Genomic DNA, 26,652 nt, shown 5'->3' with positions numbered 1-26,652 from the left:
AGCTTGGAATGTTTTGATCACTGTTTTTCTACGGATTTGATAACAAATAAAGGAGTTTTAACTTGGAACTTTGACTAACGTTTTAAACAGCGGGCGCGTCAACATTATTCCCCCATTCAGCTGCTCGGCGACTCAAAGGCTTGAAAGTCGCCAACATTTGTCAGCAAAAAGTGCGACGGCAATGGACCGTCCCGCAATCAGCGCTGAATAAACGCCGATGCGAGCCCACACACCGCCGCCACTACACCCGTAAAAGCGGCTAGACCGACAGATAAGGAGAAGACGACGGTGGTATGTAAACTGTGTTTTTGTGCTGCGTATTGTTTGTTTGAACGCAGTTTGGATTCTGACCATACGAAGATGTTTTTGTGACACGCCCACCGCTACGTTTGCTGTTGGATTTGGTGTGTGTGAGTTGTGGCTCTGCAGGCGTTCAACTGAGTTTGAAGGAATTGCTGTTGCCTTTGTTTTGGATTTTGGCATGCTGCTTATGTTGAATGCTTAAAATGAGTGGATCACAGGCTGCATCTGTTGTTGGAAAAACTGAAAAGGATAAAAGAATAACTTCCCTCACTGAGAAAGCTCTTGCAAACAAAATTGAAACCATCCAAACAGATCGGAAAAGGCATGTAAACAAAATGAAAAGTGTTATTATGTCTCTTAAAGAGCTAATGAAAGATGATAAAAATCATTCACAAGTCAAAAAACAGTTTGATGAGTTAACACACCTGTTTAAGGATGCCAGTGCATTGCATGAATCTTTACTTTCTCTAATCTCATTTGATGAGAAAGAAACAAAATACATGGTTCTCAAGCATCTCTAAATACAATAAAGGGTTTATGGAGGATGTTAACATATGGCTTTCTGAAACTGATAAACATTCAGGGAGGCCATCATCTGACAAAGCACAGTCACAGGAAACTTCCCTGGGAGGAGAAGTGGAGGTGCGAGAGCACACTGGAAAAGGACCTCAATCATCTCTTAATCCTCAGAATGATGTTAATGGTGACGTGTTGCCATCCGACAGTGTGTCAAATCAAGGCAGTAGGTCAAGCTCAAGAGTATCATCTACTTCATCTGCATGTCTCAGGGCAGAAGCTGAAATGGCCGCCTTGCTCGCACGTCAACATATGCTGAAAGAAAAACACTCTCTTGAAGAACAAGAGGAACAATTGAGGAGAAAGAAAGAACAACTTCAGCTTGAAGCAGATATAGCTGCAACTGTTGCAAAGGTGAACGTGCTGAGAACTGGATCCGCTATGCGGAGCGTCGCTCCACGGAAATCTAATGGAATGGAATCATATTTTAAAACAAAGGGAAACAGCCTTGAAATTCTTAATGCGGATGCAGAGACTTTTGTTCCTCAGACGCTTACAAAAGGAAATGCAATCACTGGGAATGCAGAGCTTCAAGTAAAAACAGTGCAACAGAATATCAAAAGGGAAAGGCCTGCACCAGCTCTTATGGGGCCTTCTGATGCTTTTGGATCAATTCCACCTTTGCCTAAGCTACAAGCTGCTCTTCCAGTAGCCAATGAAAATCTGTTGTCCATTATGGAAAAACAAAATGAATTAACTTGTATGTTGGTCCATCAGCAAAGTCTTTCTTCACTGCCCAAAAGGGAGATTCAAACCTTTGAATGTGACCCTTTACATTTTCAGGCTTTTATGCGCTCGTTTGAACAGGTCATAGAAACAAAGACTGGTGATGCTGGCGACTGCCTGCATTATCTTGCACAGTACACCAAGGGGCAGCCCAATGAACTTGTTAAAAGCTGTCAACATATGTCTGGAAGTGCTGGATATGTAAAGGCAAAGACTCTGCTGTATGAGCACTTTGGGAATGGACATGTGATTGCATCTGCTTATTTGAACAAAGTTCACTCATGGCCACTTATTAGATCGGAAGATGGAAAAGCTCTTCAGGCATATTGGTTGTTCTTACGTGGATGCTGCAACGCAATGGAAGAGATTAATGATCTCTCTGAATTAAATACACCTGCCAATATGCTTGCTGTGATTAGAAGACTGCCATATAAGTTAAAAGACAAATGGCGAACAGTAGCATGTGACATTCAGGAGAGGCAACATCGCAGAGCCGCATTCATTGACATTGTTTCCTTCCTTGAGCGTCAAGTTAAAATTGCAACAGATCCTGTCTTTGGAAATCTATGTGACGTTCCAGCAACACGTTTAGCAGCCAAGGGCAGCAATGGAGGGAAACGTTCTCCACATCTAAGAGCTAAAGGAAGTAGCTTTGCCACAACAGTCTCTGACATCGAGAGACAGAATCAGATAGAGGCTCAAGATCGTCACAGCACTGTGAAGGCTTGTTTTTTTCTGCAAAGGTGGACACACACTGGAGTCATGTGCTCTGCTTGATAAGAAACCTCATGATGAGAAGATTTCTTTTCTTAAAAAGAACCGCATTTGTTTTGGCTGTTTGTGTACTGGGCACATAAGCAAAGAATGCAGAAAACGCCTTTCATGTAAAATCTGTGGCCTCCGACATGCAAGTATACTCCATATCCACCACAAAGAGAAGAATGAAGTCAAACCTAATAATGAGGCAGATAACATTCCTGTTACGATCCAGACTAGTGGTCTTACTGGGGCCGGTGAACAGGACTGTAAGCTTGCCATTGTGCCAGTTAAAGTAAAATCAAAGAGAGGTCAAAGAATAGTGGAAACGTATGCCTTTCTGGACCAAGGGAGTTCAGCATCCTTTTGTACAGTGGGTCTTATGGACAAGCTGAATATTGCTGGGAGGAGGACAAAGATTCTCCTGCGCACCATGGGACAGGAGAAAGTGGTGGACAGTTTCATTGTACCTGAACTTGAAGTTGCTGGATTGGACAGTGACATGTACTGTGATATGCCTAACCTCTTCACTCAGCATAAAATGCCTGTAGATATTGGTAACATCCCAAATCAACAGGACCTGGATGACTGGCCACATTTGAAGCATGTTCATTTGCCAGAAATTAAGGCCAATGTTGAGCTTTTGATTGGCATGAATATGCCCAGAGCTCTAGAACCTTTGGAGGTCATCCGGAGTGTCGGTGATGGTCCCTTTGCCATTAGGACTGTGCTCGGCTGGACTGTGAATGGGCCACTTAATCGAGAATGCTGTGGAAGGCCAGGATGTTTGGCAACAGTTACTGCCAACAGAGTTTCTGCTGTCACACTGGACAAGCTATGGAAACAGCAGTTCAAGATGGACTTTCCTGAGAGCAGCAATGATGAACAGATGGGGCTGTCAAAGGAAGACTTGAAGTTCCTGGAATTGGCCAGCAAGACGGTGACTTTGGGGGATGGGCACTACAGCATTGCCCTGCCACTGAAAGACCGAGACATAAGAATGCCTGACAACCGTGCAATTGCTGAGCAACGAGCCTTAGGTTTGAAGAAAAGGTTCATCAGAGATAAAGACTTTCATAAAGACTATACTGCCTTCATGACAGATCTTATATCTAGAGGATATGCAAAGAGAGTCCCAGTCACAGAATTAGAGCGCAGTGATGGGAAGCTTTGGTATATCCCTCACCATGGGGTTTACCATCCTACCAAGAGGAAGATGCGCGTCGTCTTTGACTGTGCAGCATCATTCCAGGGTGTCTCTCTTAATGCGCAGCTCCTGAGTGGTCCTGACTTAACAAACAGTTTGGTTGGCGTACTGACGAGGTTCAGAAAAGAGCCCATTGTTTTGATGTCTGACATCGAGGCTATGTTTCACCAGGTGCATGTGCCAGAGGAAGATGCTGACCTTTTGAGGTTTCTTTGGTGGCCCGGTGGTGACATCAATCAGAGCATGCAGGAGTACAGGATGGGTGTTCATTTGTTTGGGGCAACGTCCTCTCCGAGCTGTGCTAACTACGCCCTGCGGAAATGCGCAGAGGATAACAAAGCATACTTCAGCCAGCAGGTGATCGACACCATTCTGTATAGTTTTTATGTCGATGACTGCCTTGCTTCAATATGCTCTGAAGAAGAAGCCATCAATCTTTACTCAGACCTCAGAGACATTTGCACCAAAGGTGGTTTCCACTTAAAGTGGATCAGCAATAGCCGCAGTGTTTTGGCAGTTATACCTGAGGAGGAAAGAGCAAATGAAGTTAAGGAGCTAGACCTGGATTGTGACCTTTTACCTGTTGAGCGGGCATTGGGAGTGAAGTGGTGCCTGCAGTCAGATGAATTTAAGTTCTGCATATCTATCCCAAACAGACCATTGACTCTGAGAGCAATCCTATCCACAGTAAGCTCCTTCTATGACCCTCTGGGGTTCCTTGCTCCTGTTATCTTCACAGCCAAGAGAATCCTTCAAGATCTGTGCCAGAGGGGGATAGGATGGGATGATGCTATACCATCAGCAGTTGCTCAAGAGTGGAAAAGCTGGGTAGAAGAATTGCACCTGTTGAACAACATCAGCATCGGACGATGTTTAAAGCCTTCTGATTTTGGACAGACGATCGCCGCTCAGTTGCATCATGTTGCAGATGCGAGTGAGAAGGGCTATGGGGCTGTTACCTACCTGTTGTTGCACAACAGTCGCTCACAGACGCACAGTTCCTTTATAATGGGAAAATCCAGAGTGGCACCTTTAAAACCAGTCACAATCCCTCGCATGGAATTGACGGCAGCAGTGGTAGCGGTTCGCATGGATAGAATGTGGAGGAGGGAGTTGAGACTACCTCTCCTAAACTCTGTCTTTTGGACGGACAGCACCGCAGTGTTGAAATATATAAACAATGAGACTTCCAGGTTCCGTGTTTTTGTGGCGAACAGAGTGTCAGAAATCCTCAAGGCTTCTAGTGCCTCCCAATGGAGGTATGTGAACACCACACATAACCCTGCGGACCTTGCCTCCAGAGGTATGAAGGCAGAGACCCTTTTACGTGACACCGAATGGATATCTGGTCCTGCATTTCTTACACAGCCAGAGAACAATTGGCCTGTGAACCCAGAAAACTTGCAAGAACTTCCACATGAAGATCCTGAAGTTAAGGTGGCTGCTGCCATCGAGGTCTTACAAGCACACGATGATGATCATCCTCTGACCCTTTTAATCCATCGTGCCTCATCCTGGACTCGTCTCATCAGGGTGATGGGTTGGATTTTGAGGTTCAAGACATTGCTTTTGCATCGCAAGAAGAAACATTTCCAGTCTGCATCTGATGCAATTCAGTCTGAAGATGCCCAACATAAGGTTGATTTCCGGCATGGCTTTCTTTCATTGGCCAGAGATTGAGGATGCTGAGATGCAAATAATTAAGTTCTGTCAGAGGAAAAGATATGCCGAAGAAATTTCTCGTCTCCAAAGTGGAGAGTCTGTGAAACGAAGCAGCCACATATATAAGTTGAATCCTGTTTTGGAGGATGATGTGCTGCGGGTTGGCGGACGTCTCAGTAGAGCTGTCATGTCAGAAGATTCCAAGCGTCCTGTCATAATTGCTAAAGAGCTTCACATTTCTAATCTCATTCTACAGCATATTCATAAAGAGGTGGGTCATGGTGGAAGGAACCACATACTCTCAAAGCTGCATCAGAAATACTGGATTCCTGGTGCTGGTACTTTGATTCGAAGCATCATGTCGAGGTGTGTGACCTGCAGAAGATTTCATGGAGCTGCAGGCCAGCAGCAGATGGCTGAGTTACCTGAAATCAGAGTGACCCCTGAGAAACCCCCATTTAGCTTTGTTGGAGTGGACTATTTTGGTCCATTTGAAGTGAAGCGCGGGAGAAGTCTTGTGAAGCGGTATGGTGTTATTTTTACTTGTTTGGCAATTAGAGCAGTACATATTGAGGTTGCCTCATCCCTTGACACTGACTCTTTCATTAACGCCTTACGACGTTTCATCGCAAGACGAGGTCAGGTACAAGAACTGCGCTCAGACAACGGGACTAACTTTGTGGGCGCAGAGCGCGAGCTGAGACGAGCTATGGAACAGTGGAATCAGGAAAAGATTTCTGATGCTGTGTCTTTGAAGGGAGTGAAATGGATCTTTAATCCTCCAACTGGATCGCATCATGGCGGAGCATGGGAGCGGTTGATTCGTTCTGTCAGAAAGGTCCTTAATTCCACTCTCCAAACACAGCATTTGGAGAACGTTTTAAACAGCGGGCGCGTCAACATTATTCCCCCATTCAGCTGCTCGGCGACTCAAAGGCTTGAAAGTCGCCAACACTAACCTTGAAAGTAGAGATAGTGTCTGTCTCCTGAATCCAAACTGGAAGCTGGTTCCACAGAAGAGGGGCCTGAAAACTGAAGGCTCTGCCTCCCATTCTACTTTTAAATACTCTAGGAACTACATACCTACAGCATGCTTTATTCGCTCTAATAGAATATTATGGTCACCAGTAAAGAACGCTGCACGGAGGTCTAGCAGGAAAAGCTAGACCTCAGTGCCAAGTGTGAGACAGTGCTTGGAAGCATTCATCTAACTCGGTTGTACTCTAAAAAGCACTGAGTTCATTAGCCAACCCTGCTGATCATCACACTTCATAATCAGTTCACCCCTTGATTACCAAATTAGCAAGTTTGTCACTATATTTAGTGACTCATCATAACCTATTTGGTAACACTTTCTCTGAAAAGTAGCTGACAAAAAGTTAAAATGTAGCAGTCTTGCTCTCTCCGTCTGTTCTGTTCAATGACGGGAAGAACGAATCAGCAGCAACTGTAAATGAGGCATTTTCACATTTGCTTTGATTTCTTTCACTGACATGATTTTCTGCACCGTGATCATTACTCACTGGACAGACAGCATTGTAACTGAAATCTCGTGTTTGGATGATAGATAAAAACAAATTTAGCAGGTAACAGACACCAACAGAAACAGTATAATTTGATTAAATCTATCATCTTGTAAAGTGATGTAAACTCTGTAGATTCCCGCTACGTCTTGGACTTTGTCCCTGATTCTGTTTGTTCCAAAGAAAAGGACAAAGCAGTGTCTCCACATTATCACCAGGGTTCTGATTCCTGTCCCCATTCATTAATGTTTGATGCTGAATCAATTTGTGAGGGGCTGATGTGCGCTCTAAATGGCTGCAGATCAGCAAACCCCAAAGAGGTCTTACCACACCCTTACCTGGTGCAGACATTTGACCTGTTCTGGCCTCTTTTTTCTTTCTATTCAGGTTTTGTAGCTTCCTGTACCTGTATAATAAACAGGCTTAAGCACTCGGTGCTTGTTTAACTCAGATGTAACCACTGAGGAGAATTTTTCCACCGTCTGGACACAACTGAAAGTCGTTGAGAGACACAGGTACTTTGGCCTTTCTGAGGACCTCTGCCTTTGTCATTTAGTCATCAGAGTTGTACCAGTAGGGCTGAAGGACACTCGGGAGTCTCTGTTGTATCCAAGCCTGCGTCACAGCACGCATGAAAGCACCTGACATTAGTTTCACTGCTTGGTTTAAAGCACGAAGCCATCATGGTTTATTCTGTTTATAATGTAAGATGAAACCTAAATCCAGACGTTTAACTGTATCAATCTTTTTAAAAAGTTACAAATTAGTCTTCAGGGCTTTAATACATCTATTAGTGTCTTTTCAATTTGAGATAGACGGGATAACTTTAACAAGACACTTGCACGTTTTTGCAAAAATAGAGCAGCTGCAGGAGAAATGTGGATATATTTAAACACCACATTAATATAATGGAACATAAACCTAGTTACGTGGATCTCCCTTCATCTTAATGACAGGGCAGTGACACTGACAAAAAAAATTATAGTAGGCATTTTTGTTCTTCCAGCTTTGCTTCCTGGCTTCATTTGAACTTTACTAACACAGCATTTTTACAGCCTTACTGACCAAAGCACTTAAAAGCACACAGAGCTTCACACCCACTCACTGGCCCCAGGTCAGTCTCCTGCTTATGTAGTGTGGACTCCTTGGTAAAGTAAATGGTGAAGGTGTTTATATAGAGCTCTAACCTCATTGAGTAATAATCAATTTATCCATTCAGATGCACATACATACAACGCTTTATTTTATCACACACACACACACACACACACACACACACCTACACACCTACCTCCCAATCAGTGGGTGACCTGATCAGCCCACTGTGCCACAGCAGCCCTTCAGACACAGACTTGGTTTAAACACGTGTGTCAGTACATCTCAGATCTGGATAAAGAATCTCAGTGCTCTAAAAGCACTGGTTGAGGGCAGAGGAAAAACTGCCCTCCAACGGAAAGAACTTTCAGTGTGAAATAACTGTATACACGGAAAATATTAGATGTATTATGTGTATTTAGAATATGAATTATTTTGAATGCAGTCAGCGTTTTGTCCACAAATGGAAATGAGCTGCAGGCCTGACCCACCTGATCCTATCCAATTCAAAACTGGGCATAACTGAACTTTACTGACCTCTCGCCTACATGTTCACCGTTCCTTAAAACTAATATTGTTTATTGTAAATGTAAAACCTAAAAGAAAGAAGACGGCCGGTTACCAATTTCCATTTGGCAGGAAAGAACTCGGCCCTCGCATCTTACGACAGAGGAAGTTGGATGTCTTCACAGAAGATTACAGTAAAGATGGGCAGTTACTGCTCAATAGACGCAAAGCATTTTAAACAGAAACTTGGAAGTGTTCTCATAGAGGGATAATAACAAAATGCGGCCTAAATATCTCCTGGAGAATAGGGAGTGTTTTCTACCATGTGGCAGGAAGACCGTGGTAGCAAAGGGGGTTGGGGGTAATATGAAGCAGACAGAGAAAAGTTTCCTCAAAAACTTCCAGAGGCCAGCCTCCCATAGCAGAGTATTCAAAACAACTCTGACACCAGGCAGGGCCATTAGGCAAACGTGCTCACAGTGCAGCAATGCAGACATCGTCTCATATGTTTCAAGTCACTAATGATGAGTCTCACTGTGTGCAGCTGCAGGATGTTTCATCTGTAGTGAAATATAACAGTGGAACAGGGAGGATACGTTTCAAGGCCCTGTTTTTAACACCATCAAGAACTCAGATTATATAGAACATGACGTTTCACTTCACACATTGCTCACCAACAAGTCCTTTTACCTTAAGGTTAATAGTCAATCCATACATTCTCTCCCTCAAGGCTAAGTAGTTGAAAGCCAAGTCGACATGGGCGCTCCCAAGCGCATTTCTATTGCAGTGGGAATGTGATATACGACAAGCCTGGCTCACCAAGTGGAGCTTGTGGGCCAGACACGATTTACAGCTTCTTGCATCACCAAACATTTAGCTTCAGAGCTTCAGCAATGCAGCTGTAGAAAGAAGGTTGTGTAGAAACTGTAGCTACATACATGGATAAAAGGGGAAACGGCTTTGATAAACTACATTCCAACGGGGTTAAATGTCCAAAACGTCAACGATCCTCAGAGCAGCGAGCTGGAAATGAATCATAACATAACACAGATGGATGATGATTCAGCGTGCGCTGTGCTAGTAACAGCTACAGAGCACTGGAAGCAGCTCAGCTACCCCAAAATGCGTCTTCAGCATAAGACACACAGACACCCATTTTACTCATTAGTGCACTCAGTCCTAACACAACAGACACACAAGTGAAGAAAGGAGGCGTTTGAGTTTGAGCAAACTGCACGAAGAGGAGATTTTCCCGAAAAGGCGTCGTATAGAGCTGTGCTGTAATGAAAGAGCTTACCCTGCATGTTAACAAAACGGTCGCCTGCAGACACAAACAAAAGGGATCAAAGACACATCAGCCAATGATGTGTCACTCCGACATTTTAGTTTAGTTACTGTAACTGTAGCCAAAGTTGAGCTACAACTGATCACATTTGCCATGAAACATTCAGTTTTTCTCCCAAAAGTCTATAGTTTAAGAATTTTTACAAAACAACAAAAGAAAAACAACGTTAGATTGACATTATCCAGACCAGATGTTTCCTTTCAAAGTAAAAGCACAGAACACAGGGCTGGGAAAGGAAAATTGTAGGAATGCCATCAGCATTACTTACTTGGAGAGGGACACTCCTCCAGCTTTCCCTATGAGCTCCTCGTGGTGGAGAACGGCATCATTCCAGGGAATATCAAGGAACTTCAGCAGTGTCCTCATCCATTTTTCAGGATGCAGCACCAATTGTTCATAGTGCACAGGCAGGCATTTGTCTTCAGCGTCCAGGCACTGAGTGTACATCGTCTCTATGGCCCGGTTCCACTTGGTCAGGCAGTCCCTGTAGCTCCCCAAGTCAAACCCAGCAATGGTCACCTTTCGCGAGATCATGGAATGGACCGAAGCCCGACCGTCTCTAATCATGAGCACAAACTTGGCACGGGGAAATATTTTGGCCAGGTAGGAAAGAGATTTCAGTGCAAATGGGTCCTTGTTGCACAGAAAGTTGGCGGGCTCACCGTGCTTGACGATTATTTCCAGCAGGAAGGCCTGCATGGCGGCGTCCAGCACCTCGTCAGTCACGCCAGCCTCGTCCAGGCGCATCTTCTCCCGACCCGAGCGGCTCCACATCTGTTTCATGGCCAGGATGCGTGGGATGACGCGAGTTTCCTCACCACAGCGGACCTCGGGGTGGGCGTCCAGCATAGCTCGCATTAGTGTGGTCCCGCTACGGGGTACGCCACCGATGAAAATGAGCGGCATGTCTTTGCTGTAAATGAACGGCATGCTGAGGTTCTGGCCTGTCCGTAAGGTGGTCCGCATGCTGCCTCCCAGCCCAGACAAAGGCAGGATTCCTCCTGGCTGGCTGTACTCCTCGATGCGATGGTGACACTCCATTGCATGGCGGCCTAAGTAGAAAACTGTGACCGAGCTGATGACCAGACAGGCCACCAGCAAGTTCTGTTTCAGCTTGCCAATCATGCTGGGGCCACAGAAGGGAGAGGACAAGATAACCACAGGGGCGATTTTTGGGTATGGGGGTAAAGGAAGTAGAGGGCCAGTAAGGTTCCCACCCTTTATGTTTGTTTACTGGGAACCGGGCATGGATCGAGCTCCCTGGTGCACAGCAGGTGTCTGGTCTCCAGCTCCATGAGCCCTGCATGGTGGAGAGAAGAGACACATTGAGATCTGGTCGCACCACAGGAAACACTGATACGACAGAACTGAAAAGAATCATTTGTGTCCAGATTCGCCTCGTTCTCGAGTTATCGTATTTACAAATTTGGGGTCGATGTCCTGCCGACCAGCAGGGTGAAGCAAACTAAACGAGCTCTGCCTGTTTTTTGCAACACTCTAGTGGACCTTAAAGTGTTGCAAGTCAAAGTTTGTTGAAAGAAATAACGAGTTGCTAATAACAGACTAAGAATACACAACAACAAATGTGTCCAAGCTGCATCCCAGCTTTGAATTTCTGGCGGCACATATTTCATCTGCGACATTTATCTGTCAACCTCTAATTATGATATGGGCAGCCACTCATGCTAATTCTGCAGAAAGGACAATGTGTGCATGCATTCAGTGAATACACACATCCTGCTCATACATACTGCAGTGGGCAGGCTGGCAGTTTTTGACAAGTGAAAGCTGCAGGCTGAATACAGCATATTTGCTGGAGCGTTTTCTCTGTGCTGGCAGAACAGCCACAGTCGGCCGTACTGGAAGAGGAAGATGTTAGGGTTCAGGCAATCCACAGCAGGCAGGGGCAAAGTGAATCCTCACTTTCAAACCACATATTCAGTCTTGTTAACAATACCAGTAGACTGTCTAAATAAAATGATCTTCTGTCTTTAAAGCCATTTGCATCCAAGGTATCTGGACTTTTGGCCTCGGGAACCTTTTGTCTGGAAACATCAACGTCAAACCTGTACAGGAGCTTTGAGCACTTAGGCCTCAGCTACACTCTGCTGCTGACACAGGGAGAGACAGCACTGAGTAGTCATTCCTGTTATGGTTCTTTGAAGTCTGCTTGAGGTTCATTGCTAGGTGCACATGTGCGGTTGGTGCATTGCAGAGCAGCAATGATTCATCAATTAACTGACGTTTTGTTTAATCCATGTAACCGTGAGTGTTACAGCAGAAACAGATTGAGGAGCATGCATGTGAATAAAACTACGGCAACCATAAACTCACGCGGCCCACAGCTTTCTCCACAAAGACACTGATAACACAACAGCAGCAGTGAAGATGATGCTATCATAGTTTAGCATTGAATGTGAAACGTCCAAAACACCCACACTTATACTGTAATCACCATCAAAACCTTTACTCCTGGGAAAAAGCTCATGCAGGTCCTTCATGAATCATCATGTGCAAACTCATGTGAACTTTCTGCCATTTGTTTTACACAGCAGTAAATCCATAGCACAGCTGTTCCAATGAAAGCATACGTACACAGCTGAACTGCTAACTTAGTCCGACCAGGCAGCTTGCTGAAGGCTGACAGCAGCTATTTTACTTTATATGCCAGTGTCACCTGCGATAAGCAGAGGGTGAATCTAAATGGGGGCATGGAGTCTTAATTCAAGGCTTTAGTAGATTATTTTGTAGATTTAGACGAATATAAAATATATTAAACTGCAGTAACAAATAACATGCATATAAAAAGCTCATTCTTTTTTGTGGGCCAATAAAAGCACACGTGCCAGTAAGCCACTGACCAGAGGCTGTTAGGCTGGGCACTGAATTATTATTAACACTAATTATTAATATCTACACAATCAGAACATGAAACGAAATGTTGCAACAAAGCACAGGCCAAACCTCAGATCTGCGCTCGGAGAATACTGACTGGTCTCTCTCTTCATTGCCGTCATCACATGCTCTTTTAAAGGCACACAGACACACACTCACCCATAAACTACCACTATCTTTGTGTGCATCTGCGCACATACAGATGAACACACACCTCATCCAGGAGATACAATACTGAATGCCTTTGTCTCCTAGTGCAATAAAACCTTAACTGAAGCAAAAACTCTGCATCAGAGATTTTTATCTATGTATTCATATTACGTTCACCGAAACATCCTGTGGCTGCTCCAGTTTTGTCTAACGCCAAAGAAGATTCAGGTTGCCATTAAATTTTTTGATCAATGCTCTTTAGCACCTAGCCTCATACCTGTATTAACTATTTAGTCTGTTTACATAGATTCCACCTCATATGAGCACGATGGTTAGCTGCCTATGACAGCATCAGTCCACAGCAGTGGAACAGCGGGGACTGCGACACCAGCACGGGACAGGCAGAACCCAATGCAGCCATCTCCACATTTGCATCATCATCAGCGCCATTTGGATGCATCATCGTCTGGAACACCAGACACAACATCATCATCATCTTCTTTCTCTAATTGATTAGTGGTTTCATTTCTCCCAAAGCCAACTGCAGACTGGGATGTGATGACGTTGTGGATGACGGTATTAAAACGTCTCTCGTTTCCCCGTTTATTTTGTGCCGTTGCAAAATACACCATTTACTGCAATATTTTTTAATTGCTTTACATGACGGTTTCAAATAGTCACCATGGCAACACAGAAGAACCAGCCAAAGGAAATTGAGGAGCGTTTTTCTAGACGTGGGGTTAGCTGAGAAGCATGGACGCGGTTTGGTTATGAAATTAGTGCTGAAGCTATCGATTAATCTATCAATTATTCCATCGATTAATCTGATAAGAAATACTTTTGTCTTATTAATGAGCAATGATAAATATTCAGAATAGAAAAAAATACGCCCCCTTCAAAATTAACTGTAAAATAAATATGAAATCTAAACTGAGGCCTTAAAAAAAAAAGCATGTTTACTCTGTCTTGTTGGAAAGCTTTATGAGTCATTGTGCGCGTTTGGCTGTGTGTTTAAGTGTGCAGGTCAATGAGTGAGTTTCTGCCTGTAAGCCTATAAAGGAGCATGTGAGCATAGCAGCATACTGAAGTTTTCCCTGTGCTTTGATGCAAAGTTTGTGCTGCTGAAAACAAGACATTATGATGGAGCAGACGTTCATTAATATCAACAAGAATTCACCGCCTAACCTAAAATCCCTCTCATCAGTTTAATTTTTAGATTTTTAACACTATTTAATTAACAATGTTTGATATTATTTCCCTTTCAGTCTGAAAAATATTATGAAAACTTCAAAATAAATATGGTTTAGTGCATGCCATGCCCCCTTTAGACCCACCCCTGGTAAGTTAACAGTTAATCTGCATATTTTAACACAACTTCTGGAGACTTCCTGCAGATTTTTATCTATGTAAAGCAAACAGTGGTGGATGGAGCAGGTACAAAGTTCGCTTTCCTTCATGTCAAAGTTTGTTGGTGCTTTGATGAAGGACCGCGGTTGCGGTTTCCCAGTAAAGCTTTAAATGTTGATTACAGGAACAGTGCTGCTGATTTGGACACTAGAAACATGTTTTCTTTCACTTTACCCGAGGTCACGGTCCTGGCTCTGCCGGGCTTTGTGGGCTTAATGTCGTCAAACCTTTTATTCACGCGCTGCTCTTAAATTCGTTTGTCTTGCAGATCTGTTTTAAGTTGCAAATGAGTTTAAGAACGTCAAGTAAAAGAAAGCTCAAAATAAACCACAGAGTCAAACGTTAGAACAGGGTTTTCCCCACAGCACGCGTACAGACTCAGAGACAATTTTGTGCAATGGTCAAAACCCCAACTCCGGGTATACGATGCCCACCCAGCCAGTCTCACTTATGTTACGAGCGTCGGGCCAAAGTTACGCTGCAACAGCAGATATGCGAACGACCCGAGCAAACGCATCCCTGTATGAGCTTAACGGTGCAGTTCATCCGAGACTGGAGACACTGCAGTAGAGCAGGGCGATATGGCCAAAAATATTTATCACGATATATATTTGAAAATTTGCGATAACGATATAACCGACGATATAATTGATGCGAGACAAAATACAACTCCACAACATTACTAGCGCAAAAAGACAACCTTCCATTTATTTTCACTTAAACAAGAAGCTGGTTTTTATGTACATTAAAGCTTTATAAAAATGTAACAGTGCAAATGCAAATTCCTTGCTGAAAGTTTAACCAAAAGGCATTTCCAGTAGAAATGGGCTGACATATCCTGAGCATAACCATGTATAATATCCACTGAAGTTAAAAAGAGGTGCTTTGCAACATTAAACTGCAGTGTGCAGTACGTATTTTTCGGACCATAAGGTGCACGGGATTATAAGGCACATTAAGCGAAACAAAGCAGTCAGATAAATCAAACTTTATTAAACTCATTCTTCTTGCTTCCTCCACTTCTGTACCATTGATTCATTAATGTTGAATTCTCTGGCAGCTGTTCTATTCCCATGTTGTTGCAGTATATTAATGACTAACCTCGTATTGTGGATGGATTATCTCAGTTGTTCTCCTGACTGAAGTTTGGTCCGTTTACAGCATCCTGCCATGCGATTGCATTTGTCTCTAACCATGAAGAACCTTCACGTTAACTTTTATAAGTGGAAAAGTGTTAGTGTTCGTCCTCCAGCTTCACCGTTTATGTTATGCTAACATAGCTGTGTCGCTAGCGATCACGTAGCACATCATTATATACCAGCTAGCCCAACTTCAGTAACCCTACAAACGTCACTGCTGTTTAGTTTCCTGTCTTCATTTATGTTGGAAGTGATAGCAGAGCTGTACGTTTGATTTTTTTCAGAAATCTCTCAGTCAGAACGTGCTATATCATGCTTAGGTAACTAGCGAAACTAGCGAGCTAACTTCCGCTAGCTTCCTGCTAGCTTCTAACTCCGTTAAATGTAATAACTTTTGTTTTCATGGATGCCTGGAAGTTAAACTTTATAGTTACACCTGGTAAAGCAGCAATGCTGATCGTTTTATTAAAGATGAAAGAATTTAGACAGTTTTTAACTCTAAATGATGCTGCAGTGTTGTTTGACCTGAAGCATACGGAGTTTAGGACCCAGATTACTCCCAGATTTAAGAGCATCTTAGTCCGACAAATACGACAAATACGACGGCCGCTTGCATGTTCTGCAAAAAAATGTGCTTTGTTGTGTATCTGACGGACAAACACCAAACCAGTTCCACATCACTGAAGTTGCACCATTTTTACAAACCAATTCTGGTTCATCTGTTTCACTCAACAATCGGCCATGTGCGTATGAAAACAAAGGCACTGCGCATGCGCGTTTTACTCCCATTCTATCGCGATATTTCATTTTCCTATCGTTGCCTAACATTATACCGGTATTACCGTGAACGGTATAATATGGCCCTGCCCTACACTGCAGTTAAACTATTTTCCAGTCCACTGCTCTGCAGGGCTGAAGTCAGTTTCATAGTGGCATAACTGTCCGATACAAATCCTCATTCAAACAAGGTGAGGTTGTAGCTTTTCTTTGATATCCCACTACGTTCACATGTGAAATCTTTACTTGGGGAGAAGATTGAACCCAGACTAAAGCTGACTGCTTGTGGTCAACATTTCCTCAGAGCATTACGCCAGCTCAATGCAACTAACATTGCGTCATTTTCAAACTGCCAACTCTCTGAGGCGAGCAAACTGGAGGTTTACACAGAAAGAAAAAGGACATTGATAAACAACATCTTTTAAATATCAGACCAATCCCAGTAGCTTACACACACCCAAAAAACTAAATAAATACAAAATTAAAAATTATATATCAATGAGCTTGTAAAGGACCACTTCACCATCGCGTGCAAGTCATCTGGAATCTATTTAATAATTGTTACAAAATTACTTAAATTCAAAAAAATCTACTATCAAGTTAGGGTACGAGTCAAACCGAGCAGGTGGACGTGGAAAAAGGTGATAAATAAGCTCAGCTATGAAAACAACATACATTAGGTTCATATATTCTAAAGCAGGTGACTCTGCCGACAGGTACTCATAACTACCGCACCCACACAATCTCACATCTGTGTGCTCAGTGATTCAGTGTTAAAGGTCAGGGGGAAGTCACAAAGCATCGTAGGTGGCCAACACCTTTGAAGACTGCTGCAACTGCACTTAAAGGTAAATTTCTCCTACTGATCGTCACTGGCATTTCAACATTACCAATCTGTGTAGGTTGTACTGAGATTTCTCCTTACGAAAAACTCTAAATCATCGCATTAATTCATTTGAGGTTACATAAATTTAAATTGACACTTTAAATTGACAGAGCGGCACAGAGAGAGAAGCAGCTGAAAGTTGGTTTAAACAACTGATAACAATCAGACCAGAAAAGTTTCACAAGAGCTGAAAGGAAGTAAGGGTGAGAAATGGAGAAGCGTTAAAGACGTGGAAGGTGAGAAAAACAACAAATGAGTCCTCACGGTACCGCTAATAAAACGGCTACACTGAGTGAGTTCTGAATTATTTAATGAACCAAAACTGTACACCTGACTTCTACTATGTGATGATTTATGGTCATTGTCATTATCCAGAAACAACAACATATCACTTCTGTTTAGTTTTCTGTCTTCATCTATGTTGGAAGTGATAGCAGAGCCGTACGTTTGAATATTTTCAGAAATCTCTCCGTCAGAACATGCCATATCATGCTTAGCAGGAAACTAGCGAGCTAACTTCCTGCTAACTTCATCTCCGTTAAATTTAATAAATTCTGTTTTCATGGATGCCTGGATGTTAAACTTAATTGTTACACCTGGTAAAGCAGCAATGCTGATCATTTTATTAAAGATGAAAGACTTTAGACAGATTTTAACTCTCAGTGATGCTGCAGTGTTCATTTGACTTTGGGACCTGAAGCTGACGGAGTTTAGGACCCAGATTAGTCCGCGAGGCTCCTGACTACAGTAGCCGTAATGCTCTGACAATCCATCAAGCAGTGCGGCGGCGTAGCTTACCAAAGTCGCACAAGAACATTTTTTGACATGTTTTGAGCGCCGTGTAGCACAAAATTGGTTCGAGGTAGGGCTGGGCGATATATCGAGTTTTTTAAAAATATCGATATATTTTCATACGAGATAAGATGTGACAATATCGTTCATAGCGATATAGTCTATGTTACGTTATAATTATACTTGTGGAGCCGCAGGTTTGCCTCTCTTTCGTCCACTTTTGTCTCTACGCAACGTTACTCGGCCTGGCCTCTCCTTCACTGAACACAACTCCGCCTCCCCCATAACTTCACCTGCAGGCAATAACAAGATGAAAGCGGAAAATCTCCGTTAGCGAGTTACCGTGCGTGGGGCTGGACGGCGTCAACGTGTTAGCGAGCTAACCGTGCTAACGACATGCAGCCAGGAGGGGCTGCACGGCCTAAAATCCTTTCATTTTCTCAAAAATCGACAGTGCGCCTTATGTATGAATTCTGGTTGTGCTTACTGACCGCGAACCGATTTTATGTGGTACACAGCGCTCGGCAATCTGTCAAAAAATGTTTTAATATGACTTTGCTAAGCTACGGAGCTGCACCGCTTGATGGATTGTCGGAGGATTACGGCTACCGGGGAGGAGCCTCGCGGAGTGATACGTACTGTGTGTGTATAAGGACCACAAATGGCACCTGTTCAGAGACGTGGTGCAGCTGTGAAGTCTCTTTGTTATTATGCTCAGCGTCTATTAGTTTACATTTTGACTGCACAATTGTGAGCTTTTTGTTATGCACAAAAACAACATTGTTTTCTTTTATTTATGGACCATGATTATTTAATAAATGCTGATAATTTATTTTTGAGTAATTTCTTCATGTACATCTACGCTGTATGTAAATAAAAGTGCCCGTGTGACATCTGGGACAGTGTGACTAGGAACTCTCTTTTTGTTCTTAACTTATGGCTTTAAAAGAAAAAGAAAAAAAAAAAAATCGAGATATATATCTTATATCGCCATCCAGCTAAAAAATATCGAGATATGAATTTTGGGTCATATCGCCCAGCCCTAGTTCGAGGTCAGTAAGCACAACCAGAATTCATACAAAAGGTGCACTGATGATTTTTGAGAAAATTAAAGGATTTTAAGTGCACCTTATAGTGCAGAAAATATGCTAATTTGTGATTTGGTAACCCTAGAAGCTGGGAACAACACCTACCTTTCCCTGCATGTCCCAGTGTTTTGGAACAATTCTGTTACCTGGCGTTCATGTGCATCTCCACATGACATAAAGACACCGCCCAGATTCATAAACCGCTCCGATAAGCCAACAAAAAACAAACAAACAAACAAAAAAAGTGCTTCATGAATACCACTCTGTTTAGCTTAAAGACACACTATCACACATCTTGTACATCTGCAGTCTCCCAAAGACAAAGCGAGAACTTTGTGATGATTTAGAGACGCTGCCAGCAGAAAGTATTATTTGGGTTTTCTCAAACTGTTCGTGCATGAAGCCATTACTCTGATTCTGAAGATGAAATCTAAGGATAGGTGTCCTTTGAAATGTAATGCCGTTTACACAATTAGCTCCAATTCAAAAAAGATAGTTTACATGAAACAGAAAGCAACTGTCTTTGTGGAATGGTCAAAACTCCCAAATGTATATGTTATCTAGAAACAGGTCGCTGCAATAACCAAACCTGATAAGACACTTTAGTACTGATAAATACCTAATAAGGAACATGATTCTGATAAAGTCTCTGCTCTTTTACAGCAATTCAAAGCACTATCAAATAATTAAATTCTTTTAGAAGTCGCAGATTCTCATTTTGTGTATTTCTGTGTAGTGGGACTGCCTAACCTGTCATTACTGGGGAAGGCTAATAAACAACGAAGATTTACAGTGGCATTGCTGATAACAAACTGCAGTTGATATTCAGAGCAGAGTCCTGTTACACCTCACACCGGGCTCAGATGTGTTTGCACTAAATTAATTGAGGCTCTTCTCTCCTGTTGCTGATATGTAATCCCGCTGGCAGGATATTTTTCCCATTGATTTGTTAGGGCGAGCAGCTGAGGCTAAGGCTTCTCTCAGTGGAGCAACAGTGAAACCAAACCACATGAAACACTTAATAATGATGGCATCTGCACCTCATGAAGTCCTGATGGGAGAGGTCTGTGATAACGGTGAGAAAAAGTAAGTTGGAGGCGAAAGATCCTTTCATATGTCTGTCAAGTCTGATGTTAAACGATAAGAAAAGCAGCCTTGTGAAACTTTGTTTTTCTCCCATTAAATGCTCCTTCTCTCTCACTCTCCCTGGCAGAGAAATGGGAAAAATGAACTGATGTTAACAATCTGTCAAACACTCTCAAAGCCACACACATTCAACGTGCTGCCTCTGCTACCTTCTATGGGAGCACAGCACAAATAGAAGCTAGCTGGGCTGCACCACATCTACTAATACAAGCTTGCAAGCATGTATGGAGCGGCTGTAGTTCAGGATGCAGAGCGGGTCATATGCTACTCAGGAGGTTGGTGGTTCGATCCCTAGTTGCTCCAGTCTACGTGCCAAATATCCTTGAGGTTCTGTAGCTCTGCATGCTAACAGACAATACTGTGTCCTTGTTTACAGAGTCCAACAAGGACACGGTGTCACTTAACCTACCCGTGTTTACACTGTTGAAGAGAAACAACAGTAGTGAGTTTGGTCATCAGGCTCTTACTGATAATGATTCATCCTTTCATTTCTGATCCGTGATCTGGTGCATTCCCAAACTTCCACACAACCGCATGCTCAATCACCAGGACCACAGCTTTTAACCTGCCCACAACCTCTGTAATAAATCAGATGTTCTGTACAAACCCAATGAATCTCTAGCTTAACCACATGACAGGGACCAGTGATGGGTTTCCGTTCACCCCGAGACAGGAAAGTCATGGTGGAGTTTGCCAAAAACCAAATAAGACCGTGCTAACCTCTGTATTACCTGCAGCCATTTCACAACAAAGAAACTAGGAATGAGGGTAAACAGTCTTCCTCTCCTCTTATATTTACAACCCTTGAGCTCCACTAAGCTCAAGTTCCACTGAGGAAGGGAGAGCAGTAGGTCTTTTGTTCTTAGCCAATAGATCGGCGTGCACCAAAACCACACCCCATGTCTGCTTCTGACAAACGTCAAAAAGGCAAACCGTGGAAATAACACCCAAGCAGCTCAGAGCAGAGTATCACAAAATCATCAGCTTTTTAGAACCAAACAGAAACTTTGACAGAGGACTCCCAATCAATGCTGTGTGAGGGTAATGTCACAGAAAGGCTTTGTGGGGCCTTGATGATCAACCAAGTTGAATGGCTGATCCAGCTTGTTAACTGACATATAGCACTTTTTAAATACAGTCGTCCCTCGTTTATCGCGGGAGTTACATTCTAAAAACAAACCGCGACAGGTGAAAGGCGCAAAGTAGCCAACTTTATTTATTTATTTTTTTACAACTATTATAGATGTTTTAAGAAACTCCTCACTACACACTTTATACTCTTTTCTCAGACAGGTATGAACATTTTCACACTTTTCTCTCTTGTTAAACTCTCAAAGTTCAAACCTTCGTAGAAAAATAAGTCCAGTATCATAGAATGAAGCCAAAGATCAAACCCTGTTTTCAGCTCCAGAACATAGGAATAGAGCAGCTGCCAGAGAATTCAACATTAATATATGTATCAAGCCTGAAACAGCTCAGCTGTTCCGTCTGTGCTTTACCACGAATACAACATTGAGCCTTATTAATGTAACTGACACTGCTGGATTGCCTCTCATTTATTGTTTAATTGCAGACCAACAGAGATGGTAAATCCCAATGAAGCTGACTTAAACATACATGTTTTTGGCTTAGAAGTGTGAAGATGCATTTTATGTCACCACAGTACGTCAGCAAAACCATCCAGTTTCCTCTATTATAATTCTGTGTCCTACATGCAATTCACACAGGAAGCATTCACACTTCACACCGCAACAATCTCACTTTAGTGAAGAAAGTAACGGCTCTGTCAGGTTTAGAACACTGCTTTCAATGCTCTCTGCAAAAGTAATGCAGTCCTCAGGTAACTGAGCTTCACCTCAGTGGAGAAACAACTCCACTCTCTAACATCATGCAGCAGTACGAAGAATGACAAGAAAGAGCAGCTGAGGGGTAAATCTGCCACTGACTTGACCTTGTGAGAATAAAACAGAATAGCCCTTTACTGTCATTGTACGGTACACGTAAATGAAATTATGGAGTCGGCAGCCACCAGCATGAATACAATTTAGAACGCAGTAGCACACAGACGTGCTGCCAGGGCCATCGGTAGAAGGAGGATGGTTCAGTTCTGATTCCTCTTGGACCATGGTATATTCTGGATGGTTGGATAATTCTTCACTGCTGATTATTTCCAGAATCTCAGATTCTTTTATTGTCATGATGCCAAAAAGCAAAACGGAATTGCATGTTGTCCCATTCAGTGCAAAACTCGACGAAAAAAAACAAGAGTTTCTAGTAAATAAATACAGTTTAAACTTTAAACAGATATGTACAAATATCTGTGTGTGCGCTTGAGTCATTAAGCTGGTCAAGCTGAACTATTTCATGTAAATGTAACTTAACTGTTTGAAAGTGTCTTTATACTTGGCAGACTTTTACACCAGATGTTCTTCCTGACAAAGAGAAATTTTATCTGCAGTCAGAAAAGCAACCTATTTTAAAATCTACTTAAAATAAACTATAATGGATTTAAAAGAGATTTTTTTTTTAGATGCATACTGCAGACGCTGCTTCAGTGCTAGGAACAATTCTGTTTACATTATACATGCCTTCCTTAGCCAGTATCATTCGATGATACTCAACTCTATCTGTCCATGAAGCCAGATAACACACACCAATTAGCTACACTGCAGGAATGTCCTAAAGACAAGCCCTGGATGGCCTCTGATTTCCTGCTTGTAAGATTTCTGTATAGTTGTAGAGTCTTTACCCTACAATATAAAGTGCCTCGTGGCAACTTTTGTGACTTGGCACTATGTAAATAAAACTGAATTTAATTTAGATAAAACTGAGGTTATTGTACTTGGCACAAAAAAATCTTGAACATGGTGTCTAGCCGGACACATACTCACCTCCAGTAACACCCAAGAATCTGAGTTGTTTTTGACCATAACAAAAATGCGGGTCTGCTTTTTTACGTTTGTGCACTCTCTAAAATTAGAAACATCCTTCGTCAGAGTGATGCAGAAAAACTTGTTACATCTAGTCTGAACTACTGTAATCGATTATTATCAGGTTTGTAAAAAGCATTCAGTTGATCCGAAATGCTGCAGCGAGAGTACTGACAGGGACTGGAGAGAGCATGTTTCTCCCTTACTGGCTTCTCGTCATTAGCACCCTGTTAAATCCACGCTCTAATTTAAGATCCTTCCTCAGATATAAAGTCTTAAATAATCAGGCCCCATCTAATCTTTAAGACCTCATAGTACCATATCATCCCAATACAGCAGTTTACTCTCAGACTGCAGGCTTATGCTTCAGCAGGAAATCTACGTTGTAACTGGAAATCCCTTTAACCCTACACCATCATCTTCCATGTAACCTGCCATACACCTCCAAAGAAATCAGGTCAAACCTGACTGCCGTGGAAGGTTACAGGTGTGGTATTAAGAGTGGTTTCCAGTGATGATTTCCAGCTAAATAATAATTCAGGCATCACTAACAGAATCTTTCAGGCTTTATTTTAAAACTAATGCCCAGGATTTTTAGCTTGGAGTCACACAAAACATCTAATTTTCTATTCATTATTAGATGAACACATTTGTCATTTGTATGCAAATTAAAATCAGACATCCCAAACTGTGGGAAGCCTGTGCATGCTTGCACTACATGTGAACTATAAAACCCACAGTGAAAAGGCCCATTGTTTTTCCATGTCACCAAGGAAACCTGAGCAGTGCGTGGGTGCTCACCAAACTTGCTGCTTCAGAGCTGGAGACTTCTCTTCAATAGATACGTTATCTGTTTTCCACCAATGTTTTTTCATTGACACTTATTTTAAAACAAATGACTCAAGGTTAAGAAAAGCTAGGAAGAGTTCACAACTTTTAAAGCTGCTGACAGCTACAAAGGTGTTAGCCTGTCCATGACCAGAGTCCATCACAAACTGTGCTGCATCACTCGTTTCACAGTGAAGAGGATGGATGCGGGACATCTAGTGACAGGTCTCACTACTGGTGTTACCATTACAACACCTTGGATAAATATGGGCCCTCGACAAGATTGAGTTTTTGAGAGTGAGCACTACGGACTGTAAGGAATTATGGTGCTCTGCAGTTGAAATCCTGACTAAGCCCAGCAGCAACACAGCTGCTTGACTGGATGTAATAATTGTGATGCAGAGGTGGGTGTCCTTTTCAGACACGGAAATGAGAGAATAATTGAGCTGGAGTCCGACTGATCCAGCTCTGCAGCTGTGGAGGCCAACTCACTGAGTGCGGCCAGCACTGATAAAATACTCTTCAACTGGACTTCAGTCTTTAGCTGCTCTTCCCAGACCACCTGCACACAGCAGATGTGTTCCTGGCTAGCAGCACAATGAAATACTATGCCCCCCTCCCTGTTTTTTCCCTTTCAGCCTTCCAGAGCTGCTACAAAGTATTATTATTAACATTTGTAAGCCTTCAGACTACAAGTGTATCTATGAACTTTAGGTCCAGGGGATATTTCACTGAAGCGCTGGCCTGGTATGTCCTATATTATTGCTAGGCTTACATTTGCAGTAAGCAGTGCATTTGAATATGAACTTCTAATATGGGACAGAGCAGTGGAAAACAGCAACACTACTTTCTCAAAATAACGGAAAAGTAAAGTGCGATGATCCAATCAGTGCACTTAATGGAGATCACGTGTCTCTGGTCCACAGCAGGATAAAGAAAATAACTGTTTTCTTAACAACAACAACAACAACAACAACAAGTTAGCCATTAAAACCACATCTTAATACACTTTTAAGCCTGACCCTATTAGCTCGGGGTGGAACATCTTTTTCCAACATTGGCTGCACTCTCAGGTCGAAACACTTACACACGTAACCTCATTAATTATCCATTAATGTTACACATAGCCTCAAAAACCAAGCTCTATTAAAACCCTGCAATTAAATGACTCTTCACCTGGCAAAGGGACACGGTTCAAGTCACCGTACGGTTCCTTTAATGTTTGGTTCTTCTAGGTAATCCGTAGAGCTTATCTGAACCACTGATGTGTATCAACCGTGAACTTTAACGAGCATAAAAGGGAAATATTGTATAGCACCGAGTACGTGCTTAGAGCAGTGCTGACCCAGGCTGGCGGGTCTTAAAATTCATGTAATGTCTTCGACATGTGTAAGCTGACTGCGATGATCACGAAGGCTCGTTTTTAATACAGTTCGGCGCGACTTTCCCTCGAGGGCGGCACGCGGCGGAGTTATCTGTCAGCACGTAAGCTTGGCTACACCTATGTATTTGACAAGGGCTTAATCTGCCCGTACTCGTATCAGTCGCGGTCATTTTTCCAGCCTTGATAGCTAACAAGCCGTACACCAGCAATTATGTAACCTCAGTTTAAGAAGGCGAATGTTAACGTTTGTGACGGCGACAAAACGTTCACGCCTATTCAAACCCACACCAGCAAAATAAATAAACCAATACAAATATGACTTTAACTGTCGCAGCTCGCGAGCTAATGGGAAGGAGAGAAGAGGTAGAGGGACATTACAACACCGTAACACCACCAAAAACACCTACCTAATGCTGCGGACACGGCACAAGCGGCTCGGGTTAGTCGATCACAAAACCTCCACCGAATCCGGTGTCGGTGTCCAGGCAGTCTTGCCGTCTCCTGGAGCCGGTTTACGAGTATTTTCTGTGGGTATACATGATATGTGGAGCGCGGTTCTTAGACTGATGGTAGACAGGAGGCAAGAGACGCCAGCCAGCCTGCTACAAAGCGAGGAGCTCGGCTGGTATTGAAAAAACAGTTGTGATTAGTCTAGAATTTTAACAGGGTTATGTTTCAGAGCTGCTGATTGGCTCTTGCGAAATAGGGCGGAACTACAGTAGATTTAAAAGCACAGTACAGCCAAACGGACTTTCACTGCAGCCTCAACGAGTCAGTGATAAAGTTTGTAGATATGAATATGAAGACATTTTAACCATTTTTGCAAACATTACACGGTTTTTACGAATCTAAAGTGTGGAGAAAATTCAAACTTGTAGACAAAGCTTAGGTTGCTTGTCGTAATGACTATGTACTCTTGATAAATATAGAATAATAGGTGTTTTGCATATCTGCGGTTAGCCTTGGGTGCCCTATAAATACCAAAACCGTAAAATGCATGTGAAACTGATGAGGCTGCTGTTCCGCCACTTATAATTTGATTACCCTGATCGAAAACATCCCAACTTTAAAGCACAGCTTGATGCTCAATGTTGCTGTGTCAGAATGAGCACAGGGTAAAGTGCTGAACTGCAGCTGAACCTGTTGGGAAGAATACTACTTGTCCTGCAATACCTGTGCAGCTCTTTCTATAAACATCTTGAATGCATGAGTGTGTATGATATAAGCCTACCCGTTAACCTATTTAAGATGCAAAAGGAAATAGGAAAAATAGGAAATGTAGCAAAGACCTTAGAGGTAAAAATAAATAAATAGATGGAAATAATAATCACCCATCGCAATATGGCAGACATTTGTTATTATAGCTTTCAACCAAATTAGAGGTACTTTGGAGACATTCAACCTCATGGTTTCCAAAGTGTCTCAAACACATTTGATAAACAAATACCAGTGATATGGAGAGTATGGCTGTGTGGTATATAATAACATATCCTACAGTCACAATACTCTCCACATCATAGTTTACACTGA

The 26,652-nt window shown here is 42.6% G+C and overlaps 1 protein-coding gene across 2 annotated transcripts in view; it reads right to left on the bottom strand.

Annotated features, from left to right (window-relative positions):
- tpst1 (tyrosylprotein sulfotransferase 1) overlaps positions 1-25,760 on the bottom strand; it is a 50,041-nt gene extending 24,281 nt beyond the window's left edge. Inside the window, exons 1-2 of one of the 2 annotated variants that reach the window (XM_026191646.2) lie at positions 25,530-25,760; positions 9,969-11,000 (exon numbers count right to left, since the gene is read on the bottom strand). In XM_026191646.2, coding sequence (XP_026047431.1) covers positions 9,969-10,825 — 857 coding nt within the window. In that variant the 5' untranslated portion in view covers positions 10,826-11,000; positions 25,530-25,760. The remainder of the gene's footprint in view (positions 1-9,968; positions 11,001-25,529) is intronic. The other variant, XM_026191645.2, reaches the window with a different exon arrangement.
- Between the last annotated feature and the right edge of the window lie 892 nt (positions 25,761-26,652).

The sequence above is a fragment of the Astatotilapia calliptera genome, chromosome 14, assembly GCF_964374335.1.
Source record: "Astatotilapia calliptera chromosome 14, fAstCal68.1, whole genome shotgun sequence".
NCBI classification, from domain to species: Eukaryota; Metazoa; Chordata; class Actinopteri; order Cichliformes; family Cichlidae; genus Astatotilapia; species Astatotilapia calliptera.
This window is presented reverse-complemented; position numbering and strand designations above follow the sequence as displayed.